General features: G+C 46.2%; 1 protein-coding gene across 3 annotated transcripts in view; it reads left to right on the top strand.

Moving 5' to 3' along the window:
- WWC1 (WW and C2 domain containing 1) overlaps nt 1-20,019 on the top strand; it is a 156,690-nt gene extending 136,671 nt beyond the window's left edge. For all 3 annotated transcript variants that reach the window (XM_001500197.6, XM_070232928.1, XM_070232927.1), the window contains exons 18-23: nt 1,111-1,243; nt 2,518-2,682; nt 12,478-12,570; nt 15,591-15,824; nt 18,151-18,272; nt 19,253-20,019. In XM_001500197.6, coding sequence (XP_001500247.3) covers nt 1,111-1,243; nt 2,518-2,682; nt 12,478-12,570; nt 15,591-15,824; nt 18,151-18,272; nt 19,253-19,319 — 814 coding nt within the window. In that variant the 3' untranslated portion in view covers nt 19,320-20,019. The remainder of the gene's footprint in view (nt 1-1,110; nt 1,244-2,517; nt 2,683-12,477; nt 12,571-15,590; nt 15,825-18,150; nt 18,273-19,252) is intronic.
- The last annotated feature ends 3,524 nt before the right edge of the window (nt 20,020-23,543 follow it).

The following is a 23,543-nucleotide window of genomic DNA, read 5'->3' as shown; positions in this document are numbered from 1 at the left end:
GTTTGCCAGTTTTTTAAAGGATAAATTTCATACTTACCCTATGACCCAGGAATTCTCCTCGTAGGTATGTATCTTTATAGTCTGAATTGTATCCCCAGCAAAATCCACATGTTGAGCCCCTGGCCCCAGGACCTCAGAATGTGACTGTGTTTAGACATAGGGCCTTTAAAGAGATGATTAAGTTAACGTGAGGCCATTAAATCTAAGGTGGGCCCTAATCCAGGATGACTGGTATCCTCGTAAGAAGAGGAAGTGTAGACACACAGACACACTAGGGAGGCACACACACAGGGAGGGCCCTGTGAGGACACGGGGAGAAGGAAGCCGTCTACAAGCCCCAGGGAAAGGCCTCAGAGGAAACCGGCTCTGCCCACTCCTCAGTCTTGGACTTTCAGCCTCCAGAACTGTGAGAAATAAATTTCTGTTGTTTAAACCTCCCAGCCTGTGGTATTGTGTTACTGCAGCCCTGGTAAACTAACACAATCTCCAAGAGAAATGAAAGCCTGTATTTACACAGACTCGCAGGTGAATGTCCACAGAGGCGTGATTCGTAACTGATAAGAAATGGAAACGATCCAAGTGGTCAGCACCCGATGAATAGCTGAGCAAACTCTGGTCTATCCATCCAATGGAATATTGCTCAGCAGTAAAAAGGAGTGAACTGTTGATACATGCACCAACATGGATGAATCTCTGAAACAGTATGCTGAGAGAATGAAGCCAAAGCATGTACTCTCTGATTCCTTTTATATGAAATGCTGGAAAAACCAGATCTAATCCATAGTGACAGAGAGCCGATCAGTGCGGGAGATTAACTGGAACAGGGTACAGGGAACCTTTTGGGTGACGGAATATTCTATATCTTGAGTGTGGTAATGGTTACACAGGGTAGTACATTGGTCAAAGCTCATCAAACTCTATGCTAAAAATGCATTTGTTGTCTGTAAATTATACCTCACTAAAATTGGTTTTTGGTTTGTTTTTTTTTCCCCCCAAAAATGTGTCCTCAATCTTGACAAGGCTTAGAAGCCCTCTGCTGGAAGCACTTAAAGGCACGTGCGCAGATCAATGTGATCTCTGGTGGGTAAGCAAAGCACTTTGTCATCACAGGAGGTACGAGGAGGAGGCCAGCGAGAACGAGGCAGCTGCTGAGGAGGAGGACGGAGAGGAGGAGGAGGAAGGAGAGGAGGACGTTTTCGCTGAGAAAGCCTCACCAGATATGGACGAGTGCCCGGCATCAAAGGTAGGGAGGGCTGGGGAGACAAGAGGGGCTGTGTTGGGAAAACAGCCCTCAATCCTTGGGCCTGGGCAGTCACAAAAGCCTCAGGGCCGAGTCTCATCCACCAGCGTCAGGGGACAGATGTCCCTGCCTATATTCCGGGTGTTTTCAGTGATAGTAAACCAGGAGAGGCTGACTCGCCCCCTCACCTCTCCTGCCCTCTGCAGCTCCTCTGTTTCTCTGGACAGACGTCAAGCTTTGCAGTCATGGGTTTGGGTTTGCATCCTGGCTCTGCTACTCCCTCTCTGTGTAGTCTTAGGCAGATGACTTCATCCCTCTCAAGCCTTCATTTCCTCATCTCTAAAGTGGACACGATAATACCAACCGTGCAGATGGTTCTGAGGTTTCGAAGGAATGCGTTTTTTCATTTTGGTCTGCCCCAAATGCAGTAGGAAGGGGGAGTCGAGTCGAGTCCTCCTCGCCTCCTGCTCCCCTGCTACCCTCCGGTTACCGGATATAACAGGACACACTCTCCACAGAGAGCTCTGTGTTCTTTCCGCCTGCAGGACTCCTGGAAATAGAGTGCTCCACTGTATTTGAGCAGGGCCCCTCAGCGTGGAGCTGCAGGTTGTGCACTGCTCGAAGGTGCCTGGCCAACGGGGGCTGAGGAAGAAGCCAGGGCTGCCTTCCAACAGCTCCACACCGAGGGGAAATCTTTTTGCTATTTCTCCAGCCAAAAGGGGTGCCTTTTTCAAAATTATACAGAGGGACTGTTGAAGCCAACAGGGTCCTGCATTTAGGTGTTCTTGTTTGGTTATCTTTTACTGGTGACTACTGTGAAAGGACGGTAGAAGACCTGATCCCCCAGTTTAAACAATCGAGATTTGCTAGTTGCCTCCATAAGTCCAGGAACGCATCTGCAGTTCTTGACTGGAGCGATGGAGGCCTTGGGTGGGGCTTTGTCAAAATGTGGCTGGCACCTGAGGCTTGAGGGTGTAAAGTCCAGGACATCAGTGCTTGAGGGACCTCTACTGCTCACATGAGCTTTTTTGGGGACTAAATATGCTCCCACTAGCTCCAACCAGAGCCGTCAGAGAGGAATGGGCAGCCAGCACTCAGGCCTTGGGTGCCATCCTGGCTGGGCAGGGCTGGGCCCAAGGAAGCCCCCAGCTGTGTGTGGGGGCCAAAGGCGAGGTGAAAAGAGTGGGGAACAGCTGGACAGTCTGCCTCACGAGTCTCAGAGCGGGTGGCTGAGACTCTGGATACTAGTGGCCTCAAAGCTGTGACTTCTTCTTTAGGTGGACAAAGAGACCAACACGGAGACCCCAACCCCATCTCCCACAGTGGTGCGGCCCAAGGACCGGCGGGTGGGCACGCCATCCTCAGGGCCATTTCTTCGAGGGAGCACCATCATCCGCTCTAAGACCTTCTCCCCAGGACCCCAGAGCCAGTACGTGTGCCGGGTAAGCCAACACGTGGTGCTTTCCTCCTCCCAGAATACCTGCTTCCCATGGGGTAGCCAAGAACCTTCGGCCTCACTCAGTTCTGGGTGCAAATCCCAGTTACTCTCACATCGTTGGGTATCCTTGGGCAAGTTAACACCTCGCCTTATGTGCAGTTAATAGACTGACATCAAGGGGTTGCTTTAAGGATTGAATTAGGTAAAGTATGAGAAATGCTCAGTAACCAGTACATGGCCAATGTTATTATAATTCCACCAGCTCTCCCCTCCTTGTTCACATCATGCACTTCCCTCCCACACAACCACTTGCTGAGATCAGACTGACCTCTCACTGTCCCTAAGCTGGCATTCCTTCTCAACCTCCAAGGTGATTCCAGTGTGCAGCCTGAGGTTGCAAAATGGCAACAGGCCTGTGCTGTTTAGTTGCAGGGTTTTTTCTTTGTTTGTTTTGAGTTTTTTTCTTATTTTGTTGAGGTCATAATAGTTTATACCATTGCAAAATTTCAGTTGTACATTATTATTTGTCAGTCACTATATACGTACCCCTTTACCCCTTATGCCCACCCCCCCAACCCCCTTTTCCTTTGGTAACCACTAATCTGTTCTCTTTGTCCACATGTTAATTTATCTTCCACATATAAGTGAAATCATACAGTGTTTGTCTTTCTCTGTCTGACTTACTTGACTTAGCATAATACCTTCAGGGTCCATCCATGTTGTTGCAACTGGGACGGTTTTGTCTTTTTTATGACTGAGTAGTATTCCATCTGCTTTATGCATTCATCAGTTGATGGGCACTTGGATTGCTTGCACATCTTGGGTATTGTGAATAATACTGCAATGAACATAGGGGAGCATAATTCTGTTTGAATTGTTGATTTCAGGTTCTTTGGATAAATAAGGATAGCTGGGTCATATAGTATTACTATTTTAATTTTTTGAGTAATCTCCATACTGTTTTCCATAGTAGCTGCACCAGTTTGCCTTCCCACTAGCAGTGTATGAGGGTACCGTTTTCTCCACATCCTCTCCAACATTTGTTATTTTTTGTCTTGGTAATTGTGGCCATTCTAACAGGTGTAAGGTGATATCTCATTGTACTTTTGATTTGCATTTCCCTAGTGATTGGTGATGTTGAACATCTTTTCATGTGCCTATTGGCCATCTGTATATCTTCTTTGGAAAAATATCTGTTCATCTCCTCTACCTATTTTTTGATTAGGTTGTTTGGTTTTTTGTTGTTGAATTGTATGAGTTCCTTATATATTTGGGAGATTAACTCCTTGTTGGGTATATAATTTGAAAGTATTTTCTCCCAGTTGGTGGGTTGTCTTTTCATTTTTTTCCTGGTTTTCTTTGCCTTGCAGAAGCTTTTTAGTCAGATGTAGTCCCGTTGGTTATTTTTTCTTTTGTGTCCCTTGCCTGAGTAGACATGGTATTCAAAAAGATGCTTCTAAAACCGATGTCAAAGAGCATGCTGCCTATATTTTCTTCTAGGAGTTTTATGGTTTCACGTCTTACCTTCAAATCTTTAATCCATTTTGAGTTAATTTTTGTATATAGTGTAAGATAATGGTCTACTTTCATTCTTTTGCATGTGGTTGTCCAGTTTTCCCAACACCTTTTATTGAAGAGAGTTTCCTTTCTCCATTGTGTGTTCTTGGCTCCTTTGTCAAAGATTAGCTGTCCATAAATGTGTGGTTTTACTTCTAGGCTTTCAATTCTATTCCATTGATCTGTGTGTCTGTTTTTGTGCCAGTACCTTGCTGTTTTGATTACTATAGATTTGCAGTGTATTTTGAAGTCCGAGATTGTGATGCCTCCAGCTTTGTTCTTTTTTCTCAGGATTGCTTTAGCTGTTCAGGGTCTTTTGTTGCCCCATATGAATTTTAGGATTCTCTGTTATATTTCCACGAAGAATGTAATTGAGATTCTGATTGGGATCGCATTGATTCTGTAGATTGCTTTATGTAATATAGACATTTTAACTATGTTTATTCTTCCAGTCCATGTGCATGGACTATCTTTCCATTTCTTTATGTCATCATCGATTTCTTTCAATAATGTCTTATAGTTTTCATTGTATAAGTATTTCACTTCCTTGGTTAAATTTATTCCTAGATATTTTATTCTTTTTGTTGGGATTGTAAATAGGATTGTATTCTCGAGTTCTCTGTTAGTTCGTTATTAGAGTATAGAAGTGTAACTGATTTTTGTAAGTTGATTTTGTACCCTGCAACTTTCCTGTAGATGTTGATTATTTCTAATAGTTTTCCGATAGATTCTTTAGGGCTTTTCTATGTATAGAATCATGTCATTTGCAAACAGCAAGAGTTTCACTTCTTCCTCACCAATGTGAATACCTTTTATTTCTTTTTCTTCCCTAATTGCTCTGGCCAAAACCTCCAGTACTATGTTGAATAAGAGTGTTAAGAGTGTGCACCCTTGTCTTGTTCGTGTTCTCAGAGGGATGGCTTTCAGTTTTTCCCCATTGAGTATGATGTTGGCTGTGGGTTTTTCATATATGGCTGTTATTATGTTGAGGTACTTTCCTTCTATACCCATTTTATTGAGAGTCTATCATAAATAGATGTTGGATCTTGTCAAATGCTTTCTCTGCATCTATTGAGCTAATCATGCAGTTTTTATTCCTCATTTTGTTAATGTGGTCTATGACATTGATTGATTTGCAGGTGTTGACCCATCCCTGTGTCCCTGGTACAAATCACACTTAATCATGGTGTATGATCCTTTTAATGTATTGCTGTATTTGCTTCTCCAATATTTTGTTGAGGATTTTTGCATCTATGTTCATCAGCGATATTGGCCTGTAATTTTCCTTCTTTGTCCTTATCTAGCTTTGAGATGAGGGTGATTTTGGCCTTGTAGAATGAGTTAGGAAGCGTCCCATCTTCTTCATCTTTTTGGAATAGTTTGAGAGGGATAGGTACTAAATCTTCTTTGAATGTTTGGGGGAATTCTCCAGAGAAGCCGTCTGGTCCTGGACTTTTATTTTTTGGGAGTTTTTTTATTACTGTTTCAATCTCTTTACTTGTGATTGGTCTATTCAGATTCTCTATTTCTTCTTGATTCAGTTTTGGGAGGTTGTATGAGTCTAAGAAGTTATCCATTTCTTCTAGATTGTCCAATTCGTTGGCATATAGTTTTTCATGTTATTCTCTTATAATCCTTTGTATTTCTGTGGTATCCATTGTAATTTCTCCTCTTCTCATTTCTAATTTCATTTATTTAGCCTTCTCTCTTTTCTTCTCAGTAAGTCTGGCTAAGAGTTTGTCAGTTTTGTTTATCTTCTCAAAGAATCAGCTCTTAGTTTCATTGAACCTTTCTATTGTTTTTTTGGTCTCTATTTCATTTATTTCTGTTCTAATTTTTATGATGGCTGTCCTTGTGCTGACTTTGGGCTTTCTTTGTTCTTCTTTTTCCAGTTCTGTTAGATGTAGTTTAAGATTACTTATTTAAGATTTTTCCTGTTTGTTGAGGTGAGCCTGTATTGCTATGAATTTCCCTCTTACAACCACTTTTGCTGAATCTCGTAAGAGTTGGTATGTTGGAGCTGGGCCAGTGGCACAGTGGTTAAGTTCACACGTTCTGCCTCTCGGCCGCCCAGGGTTCACTGGTTCAGATCCCGGGTGCAGACATGGCACCACTTGGCAAAAAGCCATGCTGTGGTAGGTGTCCCACGTATAAAGTAGAGGAAGATGGCCATGGATGTTAACTCAGGGCCAGTTTTCCTAAGCAAAAAGAGGAGGATTGGCAGTAGTTAGCTCAGGGCTAATCTTCCTCAAGAAAAAAAAACAGTTGGTATGTTGTATTTTCATTTTCATTTGTCTTAAGGTATTTTTTGATTTCTCCTTTGATTTCTTCATTGATCCAATGGTTTTTCAGTACAATGTTGTTTAGTCTCCTTGTATTTGTGTCTTTCTTAGCTTTTTTCTTGTAGTTGATTTCTAGTTTCATAGCATTATGGTCAGAAAAGATGTTTGATATGATTTCAATCTTAAATTTATTGAGGCTTGCCTTGTTTCCCAACATATGGTCTGTCTTTGAGAATGTTCCATATGCACTTGAGAAGAATGTGTGTTCTGCTATTTTTGGATGGAGTTTTCTATATATATGTATGAAGTCCATCTGGTCTAGTTTTTCATTTAATTCTACCATTTCCTTCTTGACTTTCTGTGTAGATGACCTATCTGTTGATGTAAGTTGGGTGTTGAGGTCCCCTACTATTATTGTGTTACTGTTAATTTCTCCTTTTAGGTCTGTTAATAGTTGCTTTATGTACTTTGGTGCTCCTGTATCAAGTGCATATATATTTATAAGTGTTACGTCCTCTTGGCGGAGCATCCCTTTTATCCTTACATATTGCCCCTCTTTGTCTCCTGTTGCCTTTTTTATCTTGAAGTCTACTTTGTCTGATTTCCCTTGTTTGTTGTCCCCTGTAGTTCTGACTGCAAATTCAGTTTGGAGATTCTCCGTGATGGTTCTTTTTTAGTGTGTGTGAGGAAGATTGGTGCTGAGTTAACATCTGTTGTCAACCTTCTTCTTTTTGCTTGAGGAGGATGGTCCCTGAGCTAACGTCTGAGCCAGTCTTCCTCTACTTTGTATGTGGGATGCCACCACAGCATGACTTGATGAGCGGTGTGTAGGTCTGCACCTGGGATCCGAACCTGTGAACCTTGGGCTGCTGAAGCAGAGCATGTGAACTTAACCACTATGCCACCAAGCCAGCCCCCAGGATGGTTTTCTCAACTTCTCCTTATTTATCATTTGTGTCTCTGTTCTGATTTTTTGTTTAGTGGTTGCTGTGAGGTCTGTATAAAAGATCTCACAGATGATATAGACCACTTTCTGATAGCCTCTTATCTCCTTAATCTAAGCAGATTCCATCCCTTTCCCCTTCCCCATCTCAGTTATTATTTTCACAACTTATTGTTTTGTGTTGTGAGTTTGTGATTAAAATGAAGTGATTATAGTTATTTTTGATGCTTTCCTTCCTTTTATTTTTAATGTTATAACTGTTTGCTAAACCTGTTCTGATAGACAGCTGCAATTTTCTCATTTTGTCTGTCTATTTATCTCCTTGTCAGGGCTTTGTAAGCCCTTTCTTTTTTTTTTCAGATATGAGAGTCTTGATCGTTTCTTGTAGGGGAGGTTGTGTGGCGATGAACTCCCTCAGCTTTTGTTTATTTGGGAAAGTTTTTATTTCCCCATCGTATCTGAAGAGTGGTTTTGCTGGATAGGGTATTCTTGGCTAAAAGTTTTTGTCTTTCAGTATTTCGAATATATCGTTCCACTCTCTCCTAGCCTGTAGAGTTTCTGCTGAGAAGTCTGCTGAAAGCCTGTTAGGGGTTTCTTTGAAGGTTATTTTCTTCTGCCTTGCTGCCCCTAGCATTTTTTCTTTGTCATTGACTTTTGCCAGTTTTACTCTTCTATGCCTTGGAGAGAGTCTTTTTACACTGATTAATTAGGAGTTCTGTCACCTTCATTTACATGTAATTCCAGCTTATTCTCCAGGTTTGGGAGGTTCTCAGCTATTATTTCTTTGAACAAGCTCTCTGCTCCTTTCTCTCTCTATTTTCCCTTTGGAATACCTATAATCGTTATATTGCATTTCCTAATTGAGTTGGGTATATCTCACAGAATTTCTTAATTTCTTTTTAGTCCTAGTTCTCTCCTCCTCTCCCTGAAGCATTCCTATATTTCTGTCCTCTGAATTACTGATTCTCTCCCCCATAACATCAGCTGTTTTATCGTTTCAATCTCTTGTGAAGAATTCCCTCTGCTCATTAATCATTTTCTTGAGTTCATTGAACTATCTTTCTGAGTTTTCTTGTAACTCACTGAGTTTCTTTATGATAACTATTTTGAATTCTCTGTCATTTAGGTTGTACGTTTCTCTGACTTCAGGATTGGTTTCTGGGTGCTTGTCACTTTCCTTCTGGTATAGAGTATTAACATATTTCTTACTGCTGTTTGATGGGGTGGACTTTTGCCATTGCATAGTGGTAGTATCTGGTCACAGATTCCACCTGCTACCACTGTGGGAGGCAGGAGCTGTGTTTTCTGAGCCTGACACAACCCCTGGCCTTTGTACCCATCTGTTGGAAGCTGTACCAATAGGACTCTGCATCTGGCCGCCACTGCTTTACACACATAGGTGCAGACACTCTGGCGGGGATCCTCTGCCCTGGCCGACCAACTGAGCTGATGCAGCATGCACAGTGTCAGGGAGTGGGGTGCCTAATTTCCTGCTCATTCTCCCTTTCTGCACTCCCTGGCTGCCCACCTGGGCTGCTTGGCTTGGTGAGGGTGCACCCGCGATTGCTTAGCTGCTTTGGTGTGGAGCATTTCTGCGAGCTAGGAGGCAATTCACTTTCCTCGTGGAGTCACACATCAGCTGCCATGTGAAGTTAGTCGCAGGGTTTTTTAAATTTGGATTTATTACTAATATTGAAAGCTTAGGTAAGACAATTAAAATTTAAATGGTGAGATTTCACATAAAATTCCAGTTTCTCTTGAGAGGGGGACATTTGGTACCATGGGCCACACAGTCTCTCATGGCAACAAGTGGCTGGAGCTGAGCACTGGGGGCAGCTGCCCAGACATGATTGGTAGGGAAGGGTCTTTCAAGTTCACGCTGGTCTCTGCTTGGCCTTCTACCTATTTTGGTTGCTGACCTGCTCTTGCAGGCTCCGCTGGAGTTTGGATGCCCTGCAGTAGGCCATTGGTCTCTGATACCCTTACCTTGCTATCCATTTAGTCTACCCTTCCTCCGCTAGCCCATTTCCTTCATTCTACTGTGAATGGAGAGTTTGAGGACTTACAGAGTCTGAGGGGTCGTGCTGGTTGCTGGGGCTACAGAACCAGACCCTATTCCCGACCTTCCTCAGGGAGTGGCGCATATAAGACATGTGCATGCCTTACCTGAGTCCTGGGCCCAAGTGATGTCAGCATCCTTCCTTATCCTCCAGTATACAGAACCATTGAACAGTAACTAGAAGCATAAACAGAACCTTCCTGCCACATGTTCCAGTAAGTTGTCACAGAAGGAGAAGTCTGTGGAACCTGCCCTACATCGTCACCCATCACCATCACCCTACAACCATCAGAAAGAGGTTCCTGATATCTAATATTCAGTATCCAAAGCTTACAATTATAAGACTGAGTAGAGAAGCTAACTTCTTCATAACATGAAAATATCAGTAATTTACTGGCTACTTATCACGTTAAATTCCCAACAAAAACATTCCCTATAGTCCCTCCCAGAAATAACATAAACCCCTCCCTGCTGTGTCAAGTCTGTAGCTAATCCTCTGAGCTGGTAGGCTTCTGAAAAGACAATGCAAGTACAAGCACCTTGGCTGCGTATCTTTCAAAAGGTACAGTGTTTCCTGAAGTCACTGGATGTGATTTTGATGTTGGGGAATTCCTGAATCACAGGTGTAGAATCCTGCAGTTAAGCCAGCTCACAGCTGGAGAAGAGGAAAATCCAATCAGTGTTTCAAATGTGAATGATTTGAAGGATTTAGAAAAGCCCTTAGGATAACAGATAAAACCCTCTGTTTTTGGCAAAATTACTGCGTTTATGAACGTGCAGTGGAAATCAAAGACAAAGTGAAGAATGTCACCTGTCAGAAAAATCACACCAACAGAAATTAGTGTTTAATTAATTCTTTTTCATCAGGATTATAATGCAGTTGTAGTTTTGTTAAATGGAAGATATAAAATATAAAGTGTAAAGCGTTTCTCTTTTCCAACTAAAGACAAACTCCCCCCCCCAATATTTACTATAAAATTCTGGTCTCTGGTTTAAGTGAATTCACTTTAAGTGGCCCTTTGCCAAGAATGGCATCCTCGAGTAACATGGAGCTCCAGTCCCAGTTATTAAGCATCTGTAACATGCCTAGCACTACACTGAGCCTGTCCCATATTTTATTATCTGAACCAGCTTCCAACCCTGTAAGACTGCAAATTAAGAAATTCCCAGTCGGGACCAGCCCGGTGGTGCAGCGGTTAAGTGCCCACATTCTGCTTCGGCGGCCGGGGGTTTGCTGGTTCGGATCCCGATGTGGACATGGCACTGCTTGGCACGCCATGCAGTGGTAGGCGTCCCACATATAAAGTAGAGGAAGATGGGCATGGATGTTAGCTCAGGGCCAGTCTTCCTCAGCAAAAAGAGGAGGATTGGAAGCAGATGTTAGCTCAGGGCTAGTCTTCCTCAAAAAAAGAAAAAAGAAAAGAAAAAGTTAAGTTCAAGGACATATTGTAGCTTTCACTGCTCTTTTGTAACGTGGCCTTTATAACACATAAACAACTATGACTTAAGGATCCATTGTCCTGATACATATTTCTTGTTGGTATGACACATATACTGCAAGTGCTACCTTTGGGTTGAAACAATGTAGGATAAACCCCCCTTCTGTTATGATATCCAACCAGTCATTTTGTATAAATCCACCCAAGTCAAGATGGCCCACCCTCCATCTGTGTATTAGTTTCATCTCTGAGCCTTTTGCACATCCTGGGGGCCAGGAGAGGGTGTGGCCCTGGAGTCAAACAGACTGGCCTTGAGCTCTTGTTCGGATACTTACCAGCTGCACGACTTGTAAAAGCATGCCAATCTCTCTGGGGCTCTGATCCCTCCTTTAGGATTGTTTAAGGATTAAATGAAACTGTCGATAAAGCACATGGCAAAGAGTGGGTGCTCCGTCCTCATGGTTGTTTTTATTGTGACTATTATTCTATTTCTGGTTTTGGTTGAGACTCTGCCTAGCACAGTAGCTGTTTTATCGGTTAGGTCCCTGGGTTGCAGTGTTCATCAACATAGTGGGACTATTAATATCACTACCACTAGTAATTGTTAATAACCACAAAAATGACAACACAAACAGCTTCTCAGGAGAGACCTGCAGCAGTGAGCTGCCAGCTGCCGGAGCAGGCTCTGTAATGTCGGCTTGTGATGATCCCACCAACTTGGAAACATGACTCGAGAAAGAAGCCCCCACCCCACACCTGCCTCCTAGATGTGCTGTCATCCCAGCCTTCCTCTCGGGCCCCCTCTGGGGGGGCACTCATTCTCAGTAGAAGAGCAGCCCTCCTTGACCACAGCCCTGAGCTCTGGCCGTGGAGGGGGAGTGGCAGCCTTCTGGAGAGGGCAGAAATAGCTAAGTGACTGAAGGGGTTCCGAGGAGGGGAGAGCTGTGATCAGCGCAGCCCTCACAGACTCTGTGTGCCGCATCTTCCCCAAGGATGCGGTCCCTGAGGCTTTGCCCTTGGGCTGCTTTTTTATATATCAGTCTTGACAGTGGCTCCACTTGAGCCATAAAGGCCGGCTCTCAGCAACAGGGAAGAGTTGATGCAAATAGGCCTTAGCATAGTAGGCCAAGGGGGCTGTCACACTGTCTATTGTCAGCCCTGCTGTGCAGCTATCAGCTCATCAACCTTGGGCAAGTTTCGTAATCCCTAAGCCTCTGTCTCCTCATTTATAAAATGGTGATGCTCCTATCCCATGGGGTTGTAGGAGGGATTACATGAGATATGACATGTGTAGCATGCATGGCAATAAGTGGGCATTCAGTGAATGTTGACCTAGAAAGAAAAAGAAGGTCAGCCCGGAACCTGCCTCCTGCAGCCCTCAGGGAACGGGAACTCGGTGTCTGCATGAGGAGAGGAAGGACTGAGCTGAGCGGGCAGACCCCGCCACCCTCCTGGCCCCAGTGTGCCTTCCAAATGTAATCGGACCTTCATTAACCCCCCCACGACTTTTCTCTTGCAGCTGAATCGGAGTGACAGTGACAGCTCCACACTGTCCAAGAAGCCACCTTTTGTTCGAAATTCCTTGGAGCGGCGCAGCGTCCGGATGAAGCGGGTAAGCGAGTCTCCTCAAAGCTCTTTGTATGCCTGCTCCAGCCTCGTTTCCCCAGGCCCTGTGTCCCACACACATCCCCCTATGTCTGACCGTTTCTTCGCAGCCTTGGGTTTGAAGAAAGTCACTCTTGCAAGTGTGATGCTATTAACAAAGGGAAGTTTGTGAACTGTAAGGCCTGTGGAGACACTGGGGAAGGTGCCGAAGGGTGAATGTAACAGTATTATCAGGACAAATAGGTTCGATCAGGACTGCGCATACTTGGCCTTCTCTTCCTGGGTAGAAATCACAGTCGCTAAGAACTGACGAACCCAGGACGTCACAGTCACCAATGGGAGCCTGCCTCACGCAAGATTCTGCTCAGCGTAGTGTCCAGCTGGCTGACCAGTTAAAGGTTCTGACCGCCTGGCTGGCTGGCGGAGGAGCCGGGCGCCCCTGAGCACCGCCCGGCAGCAGGGAGCAGCAAATGAGCTGCTCAGTCCAGCTGGAAACACACTGGGAAGAGGCTGCCCATAGGGAAATCCTGCCTTTCCTTATGGAGACTTGGCTGAGGGGTCAGGGTGGGTGGCGTTAGGCAAAGGACCGGCTCCTGATGGGGACTTTTACCAGTCAGGGCTGCAGGAGACGCAGGCGTCCCTCCCCACTCTGGGCCTTCAACAAAGACTTTACGGCAGTTCTGATGTGTGTGCAGAACCCGAAGACGCAGGAGCCAGAATGTCAGAAACTGAAGGGGGGAGGGAGAGAGTGAGCAGAGTGGAAGAGAATGCTCAGGGAAAGGAGAGGGTGCCGACAGCCCGGGCAGAGGAAGGCTCTCCGCCTCTCCCACAGACCCACTGCCGACAGCCAGAATCAGGAGTTGGTCCTTTGCCTATCAACATCCCTCTCACAAGTCTCCAGAAGGAACTGGAGAGAGCAGGAGAAAGCAATGCAGAGAGGGTGCACAGGAAAGGGAGAGTGCACCGGCTGTGGGAGAATAAGGACTTGGCCTCAAGGTGACAGTAACAACTGACTGCCCACTCTGGGTTCCCTACCCCACGCCTGTCTGCTGTAGCTGCCTGGTGCTGCAGAGTCTCCTGGGCAGCTTGTCAAGGATGCAGATTCCCAGGCCATACTCCCAGACAGTCTAATGCAGGCAGCTGGGGTAGGGCCCTGGAAACTGGATTTTAACAAGCGCCTCAGAAGATTCTGGAGCAAGTGTTCCGTGGTCCACTCCTGGAGAATGCCACTGTGGAAGCTCCTCCTTGGTCCCCCTGCATGTCCTACAACTTCCTGCCAAGGCAAGCCCCGCAGAAGCTTCCCTGTCTTCACCTCCTCCTCCCCTTAGTCATGTGGATGCCTTACTGAGGGGGCCCTTGATGGTGGCACTGAGCTCGTGTTTCCCTCGGGTCCTAACTATGTCCTGAGGCACAGGAGAGTCCAGAGGCTGGGCCAGGGCCCTTGGGCTCTGCAGTCCTCTTGTAGTCTCGGTCTGAGCTCTGCCTTTTCTGCTTCAGCCCATCCAGGCGAGTTTCTCAGATTGGACATTGGTGAGAGCAAAGTAAAAAAATCTTCACCGTTGCTCTGAGAACTTGAGCCACATGGGTGACCCAGCTGGATTTCCTGCCCCTGCTCATTTATAAGCACAGAGTAGACAGTGGTCGCCCTAGAGGAGCGTTATAGAACTTCTGCGCTGAGCTGTTTCAATTCCTAAAAGTATGCTTTGCCAGCCTTGAGTGAGGATAGATCTCATAGCAATGTTTTACATACCATTCACAAATCCCTTTGCTGGTCATTGTGTGTGTTTTCTATGGCTACATAACAAAGTTCCAGAAACTGAGCAGCTTAAAACAATACAAATTCATTCTCTCAGAGTTTCCACGAGTCCGAAGTTCAAGCACAAGTTAGCTGGATCCTCTGCTCAAGGTCTCACTCGGCTGAAGGCTAGGTGTTGACTGACTACATCTTCTTCTTGAGGTTTGAGGAGAGAAAGATTGCTTCCAGGTTCCCTCAGGTCATTGGCAGAATTCATTTTCTTGCATTTTCTTGCTAGCTGCAGGCCAGAGCCTATTCACAGCTCCTGGAGGTCATTCTCAGGTCCTTGCCATGTGGCCCTCTCCACAACATGCATTGCTTCTTCAAGGCCAGCATGAGATCTCTCTCCAGGATGGGCCCAGTTCATCTTTAAGGGCTCACCTGATTAGGTCAGGCTCACCCAGGATAATTTCCCTAGGTTTATATCTTGCTGGCTTAACAACCTCTGTGTAAAGACATTGCCTTTTTTCCAAGTAGCTCAGCCAGAGTACCAGAACTGAGTATTATTGGCAGGCCTTAGATAACTTACCCCTGAAGCAATCACTGAGATTCTGATTGGCCAGGTTCAGGTCACATTCCTATCCCTGAAGCCCCACACGAACCACAGGGCTTGAGCCTGCAGGAGGAGAGGATCCTGAAGGGAAGCTGAGGGCGCTGTTACTGTAAGACTAGGGAACTGGATGCTGGACAAGCAGAAAAATAGCTGTCCATTACAGGAACACAAAGTCAAGAAGACATGACTTCTGCCCTCAGAGGGAACAGACTTGCAGTGAGGAAGTAACTTCAGAGCAGGATAGAGACAAGGATCCATTAACTGAGAGTTGAGGGCACTGGGAATCAGGAGTGCCGACAGTGTAGGGAGTGAGTGGGTGGGGTCTGGACCCAACTGCCTGGGTGAAATCTCGGCTTTACACTTACAATCAGCGTGACTTAACCTCGGGGAACCTCATCTGTGCAAATGAGAACAGTTGGGGCCTCATAAGGTTGTGGAAATGAACTGAGGTAGTGGAAGTAGCGCGCTCAGCACCGTGCCTGGGACGTAAAAATGCGCAATAACACAAGCTGTAGACGTGGGAGGAATCAAGACAGGCTCTGCGGGGAGGGCGAGCCCCATTTTCGAAGGCGTGGAAGCGAATGAGCAAAGGAGGATGTTTGAGGTTCAGAGGAGGGGATCGTGTGGGCACCCTGGAGGCGGCTGTAATAACGGGTCAATGCCATCCTCACCTCCGCAGCCTTCGTCCGTCAAATCCGTGCGCGCCGAGCGCCTGATGCGCACCTCGCTGGACCTCGAGTTAGATCTGCAGGCGACCAGGACCTGGCACAGTCAGCTGACTCAGGAGATCTCAGTGCTGAAGGAGTTCAAGGAGCAGCTCGAACAAGCCAAGAGCCATGGGGAGAAGGAGCTGCCGCAATGGTTGCGCGAGGACGAGCGCTTCCGCCTGCTGCTGAGGATGCTGGAGAAGCGGGTGAGTGAGGCGTGAAAGGCTCTGAGGCGGCCGGCTTAGCCTTTGGAGTGGGCAGGGGAGGGAGAGAGGTGGGCGCCTGTTTGACTGGGTCCTCCAGTCCTGTTCCCAGAAATCCCCTTGCCCAGTAAACTTTAATCCGTGATCTGGCCACCAGGCCCCTTTGTTGCATTTCTGTTTTGATGTGTGCAAGCCGTTATCATTACACGTTTATTCATCCGTGCAGTCGTTCAGCAAACATGTTGGGTACCTGATCTGTGCTGCGGCACACACAAAGGAAATGGAGAACACCGAGCTGCCCCAGTGCCTGCCCCGGGGGTCCCACAGAGTAGGCATCTCCCAGGGGAGAGGAGCTGACCATGGCAGGGCTCTGTACTGACCAAGACACCTGGAGTATACGCCTGCTCCCATCTCTGCCCTAGGATAGTGAATCTGACGGATTTCAGGGTTACTCAAGAAAAAAGGTGTGACCACAAAACGGCAGTGTTTGGGTGGTGCTGTTTTCACAAGTTACATGCCCAGGAAGTCCCTCATAGCATGAGGCCTCCCAAAAGCCACTACCTAGAGGGGAGGAGGGCAAGGGAAGTCCCAGGGGAGAGGGAGTTGGGGGGGGGGGGGGGCTATGCTTCTACATGAGGTCACTCAGCACTATGAGGGGTCTGGGTCAGAGAGCTCCAGAGCAGCAGCAGCTTGGGGTCTTTTATTGCCAGGGGTTCGTCGTCTCTACGGCTGGTGGATATTGGGTGCAGCTTCACGGAGTGTGCAGAGCAGGCAGGTTCTATATGGCTAGAAATATGCTCATTTGAGCTATATTTAGAACAACTTGGGGCCGGCCAGTGTCTGAGTGGTTGAGTTTGCGCACTGTGCTTCGGCAGCCCAGGGTTTCACTGGTTCGAATCCTGGGCGCAGACATGGCACTGCTCATTAGGCCATGCTGGGGCGGCATCCCACATGCCACAACTGGAAGGACCCACAACTAAAAATACATAACTATGTACCGGGGGGCTTTGGGAGAAAAAAATAAAATTTTTAAAATAACTGGATGAGTAAAAATTTGACCTTGGCCCCAGTGGGCTGTTAGCTGACAGGTCCCAGACTGCCGTGAAGAAGTAAATAGCACAGGGCCGATACACAGACGCCATCTTTGACTCCTTTCTATAATACCTGTCCCTCGCAGATTGCCACACATGGCAGTAATGACAGACCTTTGCCGGTTCTGTCTGCACACAGCCAGACAGTGCAGCCAGCACCACACAGAGGGTGCCAGCCTGGAGTGTTGGGAGGGCCATCAGCTGGAGCCCCAGTTCTCAGTGCAGGTGGTGATGCCTTAGGGCGGGCAAATGGTGCTTAGGTCAGGATGAATGTTGGATCTTCAAATTGACTTTGGCAGTTCAGAAATTGCAGAAATCTTCCTTTCTAGTTTATTATTTACACCCTGTATTCTTATAACAGGGATTCTTATAACAGGGATATAAACAGCATTATGGGAAAGTAGAAAATTAGAGAAAGTTTTAAGGAAAAGAAGGAAATAAATTTATCCCTAACCTAGTTGTGGTTGTCTGTTTACATTTATCTTTGAGCTTCCTGGTAGCCAAGGCAAAAAGAGGTAAGAAAACAAGTGCATATGTGCCCTGCCTTAAGAAAACACAAGCTAAGAAAACCTGACCTTTCAAATAGTAAAAATGTAGGACATCTATAACTGCCTGATAATGACCTTCTACGAAATAGCCGTTTAAATAATGGCTTCATAGACCAAAATTCTTAGTTCAGTGTTTTCAAGTCTATGGTACATGGATATTTTAGGGCTCTCTGTGGTTTCTTCTCAAAAGATAGGTTTACATCAGGAGGAAGGGGTGTAATGTACCTAATGCCCTTGAGCATGACTTGGCATTGTGTTTCTACCACTTTTTAATTGTTTGACATTGAAGAAATTTCTTAACTTGCCTGAGCCTCAGTTTCCTCATCTGTAAAATAGAGGTAATTGTAAAACCTACTTTCCTAGGTGGCCCTGAGGACTAGATGAGGTGGCACACGTTTCTCCAGGCAGCCCTCATCTCCTTACTTCCGAGAGGTCCACACGGGTGTTGGGTTCCCTGGCACCGAAAACCTGCCCACTCTGACAGAGGATGGGGATCACTTCCCCTCCTCATTCTGAATAAAACGATCCTTCAGTGGAACAGGAAGAGTGAGGGTACCTGTTCTGTGACCTCAGACCTTTGGTCTACAATAGACTCCTCAGTTGTGCCAGAAGGTTCTCCTTGGTTGACCCATTTCTAGAGGCCCTAAGGACTCTCCACAGCCTCACAGCATTGCTTGCTTTGCCCTCTAGATGGACCGAGCAGAGCACAAGGGTGAGCTTCAGACAGACAAGATGATGAGGGCGGCCGCCAAGGATGTGCACAGGCTTCGAGGCCAGAGCTGTAAGGAGCCCCCAGAAGTGCAGTCTTTCAGGTAAGTGATGGGCACCTGGCCAGCCCCCTTTTCCCTTTTACACCCAGCCTCCCCAGCCTCAGTCGTCTTTTCTCAGTCCTACTGCTCCCCGTCCCCTGCTCCCTTCTCTAGCAGAGCACCAGCTCTCCCTGTAACAGATGTGCATCCTCTGCCAAGCCGTCCCTGGCGGGGTGTGTGTGCAGTGCTTTCCCTCAGCTGTCTTTATCAGTCCCCACACAACTCGAGCTAATTTGTTAGATCCTCTTGTTTAATGAATGAGCCACCTGCTCCGGCCTTTCCTCTTAGTGTTTCCATCACTGGTAATTGAGGAGGATTGGCTGAATGATAAATAAGCCTGGGGGTGATGGATGCTCTCACCGGGCCTCCCTAGCTCTGCCTGCTGCCTGCCAGGATCCCAGGGAGGCGCTTTCTAGTTGTGCTGGACCCAGGCATGTCACAGGAGGGCCCCAAATGCCATTTGGCCTGGGCCTCCCATTCACAGAGGATCTTGCCTTTAGACTTGAGATAGCCTCTCTGATAAGGTACTCATGGTTGTGTATGTGCTAAGAAACATTGGTGGCATATAAACATTTAAAATAGACTGTAATTTGTATAACCATGTTTGGACATCTCAATTTTTAACCAATTGAAAATCTGAAACAAGCACTGGAAGTAGCCCGAGGGCCCTTTTAAACTCGGAGAGGCCCTTGATCTGAAATGAAGGTGGCTGGCCCTGCTGATGTCCCCTAAAGCAGTGGTTCTCCGCCAGGGATGGTGCGGGCCCCACGGGGACATTGGCAATGTCTGGGGACATTTTTGGTTGTCACAACTGGAAAGAGGGTTGGGGGAACTGCTAGTGACGTCTGGTAGGTGGAGGCCAGGGATGCTGTGCGACATCCCACAGCGCACAGGACAGCCCCACAGTAAGGAATGATCCTGCCCCTCACATCCACAAAGTGAGATCAGAAAACCCTGCTCTAAAGGGCTGGCCTCTTTTATAGGGAGAAGATGGCATTTTTCACCCGGCCTCGGATGAATGTCCCAGCCCTCTCTGCAGACGACGTCTAATCGCCAGAAAAGTATTTCCTTTGTTCCACTGACCACGCTGTGAACATAGACTGTGGCTAAAGTTATTTCTGTGGTGTTATATGAAGGTATTGAGCACACACACAGGTCCTCCAGTGTGCTCGTTGGTTTGAAGACGAACAGATTTTTTTAGTTTGGGTTCTATTATTATTAAAAACAAAAAACAACAAAAAAAAAACAAAAAACCAGCATTAAATGACAAGATTGTATAGTTTGTATATTTAGGAATGTATTTTTGAGAAAGAAAATTTAAATGAACTACAGCAGTGTTAAGTTGCTGCTCTTCTTAAAATTTAGATTTTTTTTTTTTTTTTTGTACAGCTCTACCTTCTAGAGGTTTCACTGCAATAAGAAGTAATGTTTTGGGGACGGTAATCCTAAAAGGACGTCCTATAGATGTCACAGCACAGCTGACCTTTCCTACTTAACATATTTTGTACAATATTAAAAAAAAATGCACAGGAATCATTTGGGGGATTCTGAGGTGCCTCCGTGAATCTTCATGAGCTGTGATGTGTTGTATGTGGCCGCCTGACGTGGAGCGGGCAGCGCAGAGCTGGCTGAGCAGCCCAGCCCGTGCTGGTCTCAGATGCCCAGTGAAGCCACTGAAGCGAGTGAGGGAGGGCTATGGCAAACTCCTTTCAGTTTTATCTCCATCAATAAAGTGGCCTTTCTGAACAAATTTCCTCTCTCTCTCTTTTTCCTCCACCCCTCACTTCATCTGTGTTCCCCTGGTTTTTGATTCTCCCCTTCCCTATCATTTTCTCCCCACCCATCCCTAGTCCAGGTGACGTTTTTTGCCTTCGCCCTCCCCTCCACTCATCGGCTCATTAGATGAAAATGACTGCTCAGCTGGGGCTGTTGCAGACAACGGGAATTCAGCCTTTAATAAGTAAAATCTCTTCCTCCTTCCTTTCTCTGACATCATCCTGTGTAACTTTCTTCTGCGTATGTTGCACTGCCAACCACATCAGAATCATTTGCAGCAGCTTGTTAAATAAAGGACTCCTGGACCCCTCCCCAGACCCACTGACCCAGCCCTCCTCCAGCTGGGATGGCCCCAGAGACCTGCTTTTATCCATGTCCCCACTGTAAGTCTTATGCACACAGCAGTTTGTGGGACCCACTAGTATCATGCATGAAGCCCAGGCAGAGGCGGAGGCAAAGTGGTGAGGCCCCACGTCCTATGGGAGAGTCACACAGGACCACTAATAAGCATGGCCCTCCCCAGGCCACTGAGGAGCATTGAGGGAGGGGTAATGGGGGAAGTGGAGTCCCCTTCACTTGGCTGCAGAGGTTCTGCCCCCACCTCCCCACTACATTCCTTACCTGGCTGTTTCACCTTGATGTGGGGTCGGTGAGCCGAGGAGTCGAAAGAAAGATTTCTTGGACTCTCAAGATCTGGCAGTAGTGCTCTTTTATTTAGAGAATAGTGTGGAATAGCATGGGGACAGGACCCATGGGCAGTCAGAGCTGCTGCTGGCGTGGGGAGCTGCTGCTGCCATGGGTGGAGAGTAAGGCTAAATTTAAGGCATAGGTATGTGAGCCATCTCTTTACAAGACAAAGGAAAGAATATGTAAAAAAGTTATAATGGTGGGGCCCGGCTCCGTGGCTGAGTGCTTAAGTTCATGCGCTCCGCTGTGGCGGCACAGGGTCCGGATCCTGGGCGCAGACATGGCACCGCTTGTCAGGCCACGTTGAGGGGGCATCCCACATCCCACAACTAGAAGGACCTGTAACTAAGATATACAACTATGTACGGGGTGGGGGGGGTGGGGAGTTGGGGAGATAAAGCAGGAAAAAAAAATGATTGGCAACAGTTGTTAGCCCAGGTGCCAATCTTTAAAAAAAAAAAAAAGTTAAAATGGTATCAGTGCAGGTGGGGTCTGGCTATTGGGTGGTCCCACCACTTTTAGATAAGAATCAAATCGGATTAAGTAAAGGCCAGAAGTCACCACCCTCAATACTATCTTCAGCTAAAGACAAAGGAGGATGTTGGGCGGGGGAGGGGGGGGTCAGTTACACGAGGTTGCCAGACAGTAACCAACTTAAGTCCTTGCCTTCCCCATTAAGGGTTTCCAGAGATAAGGCCATCCCGCCTTCTTCCTGGCACAGAGAGGGAGGCATCTTTACAGACGGAGGTTTCCCTTACAAACGTAAATGTTTCCTAACAAAGGGCAAGCAAACTCCAGTCCTTGGAGCCTGCTTCTCATCTGCAGTTTTAAAATTAACCAGCCTAAAATCCTCATCACTATCATGATCGTTCCTGTTTTACAGTCGGGGGAACTGGCCCAGGGAGGTTAAGTTACTTGCTCAACATGACACAGCTGGTAAGTGGTAGAACTAGGATTAAACTCAGTGTGTGCCCTAAAGACACCTCACCACAGGGACAAGAAAGTCGTCTTCACTGGGACCAGTGCCATGGCCGAGTGGTTAAGTTCACACGCTCCGCTTCAGCGGCCCAGGGTTTCGCCGCTTTGAATCCTGGGCACAGACATGGCACACTGCTCATCAAGCCATGCTGAGGTGGCGTCCCACATGCCACAGCTAGAAGGACCCACCACTGAAAATACACAACTATCTACCGGGGGGCTTTGGGGAGAAAAAGGAAAAAAAAAACCTCATACTTCTGTCCCCACTCGCTAATTCCCTCCCCAAAGACAACCTGTAGTGACAGTTTTTTACAAATCCTTCCAGAGACAGGCAATGCATATACAGTCTTATATGTGTATTCTTATTTTTTGGCCTAAAAGTGCATAGTAGAGGTACTGTTCTGCTCCTTGTCTTTTCTCAATAAGATATCTGTAAGCTGTTTCGTTCTTTTTAACACCCTTGTAGTATTCCACTGAATGGATGTACCAAAATTAATTGATGGACATGTATGTTTTAGCCAATCTCTTGCTTTTACAAACAGCATCTAATTGCTCTCCTTGTCCATCCATCCTTTCACGTGCGTGAGAGTATCTGTCGGTGAATTACTGCCTACGTTTTTTAAATGCACTATCAGAGCTCCACGTAAAACTGTAAAAGTGCTTTTCAGATATTTCTTCTCAACACACATTCTGTCGTCTGTTAGTGACGCAAAGATTCAAGGACATAATCCACTTTAGGTACTGAACAGATGTAAGTTGTTAATGAGTGATAGGAAAGTTGTTATATTCTAATAGGGAGTATATTTTGGTTATTATATTCTAGGTGCTTCTGGGAATAACTAAACTAAAGCTTATCCTACACCAGTAGTTTTTGTTTTGTTTTGTTTTTTTTGAGGAAGATTAGCCCTGAGCTAACATCTGCTGCCAATCCTCCTCTTTTTGCTGAGGAAGCCTGGCCCTGAGCTAACATCCATGCCCATCTTCCTCTACTTTATATGTGGGACACCTGCCACAGCATGGCATGCCAAGTGGTGCCATGTCCACACCAGGAATCCAAACTGGTGAACCCTGGGCTGCCAAAGCGGAACGTGCACACTTAACCGCTGCGCCACCAGGCCAGCCCCCAATCCTACACCATTAGTAAGGCTTCTCCCAGGGCGCTTGGGACTGAATGAATTTATTTAGAACATAAGTTGTAAGTTTACAAGCAACTGTAAATATACATGAAGCTAATCAGAAGGAACTAAAGGACATCACTTGGCATTGTAGTGCTTTTTACAACTTGCATTTATGTATCTGATTTTTTTTTTATTTTGTCTCTGTTGATGAGAATGTTGGAGACACAGGGCAGGCATCATGCACGTCTTGTTCACTATCTTAGCCCCAGGGTCAGAGGAGTCCCCGACGGATGGCAGACCCTCAGGCAGTGTTCAGTGAATGAATTAGGCTAGGACTGAAGTTCTAATTTCAGTTCCTGCTAAGTAGCAACACAAATATGGGCTAACACTTTTCAGTGGTTTTCGACCCTCTTGAAGGGCTGCCTTGAAAACCAATGACTTGAGGTATTGTTTCCCAAGGTAAGGCACAGGAGAAGATGTTAGGTGGTACCTAGGTGAATTTTTTTATAATTATATTCATATATTAACATGCACATCAAACTCACGAATTCACAGATGAGAATAAGTAAGTTAAAGTGAATCAATTTAAAGAAAAAGATCATGTAATTAATATAGTGGCACAAAGGAATGGCAAAAATAGTGATGATGGAAACACATTTGGGAAAAATTGAGTTAATATATCTAGAATGGTCCTAAGGGGTCGCCTAGCACAGTC

This window comes from Equus caballus, chromosome 14 (assembly GCF_041296265.1).
Source record: "Equus caballus isolate H_3958 breed thoroughbred chromosome 14, TB-T2T, whole genome shotgun sequence".
Taxonomy (NCBI): domain Eukaryota; kingdom Metazoa; phylum Chordata; class Mammalia; order Perissodactyla; family Equidae; genus Equus; species Equus caballus.
Note: the sequence above shows the minus strand (reverse complement) of the source record. Positions and strands in the feature narration are given on the sequence as shown.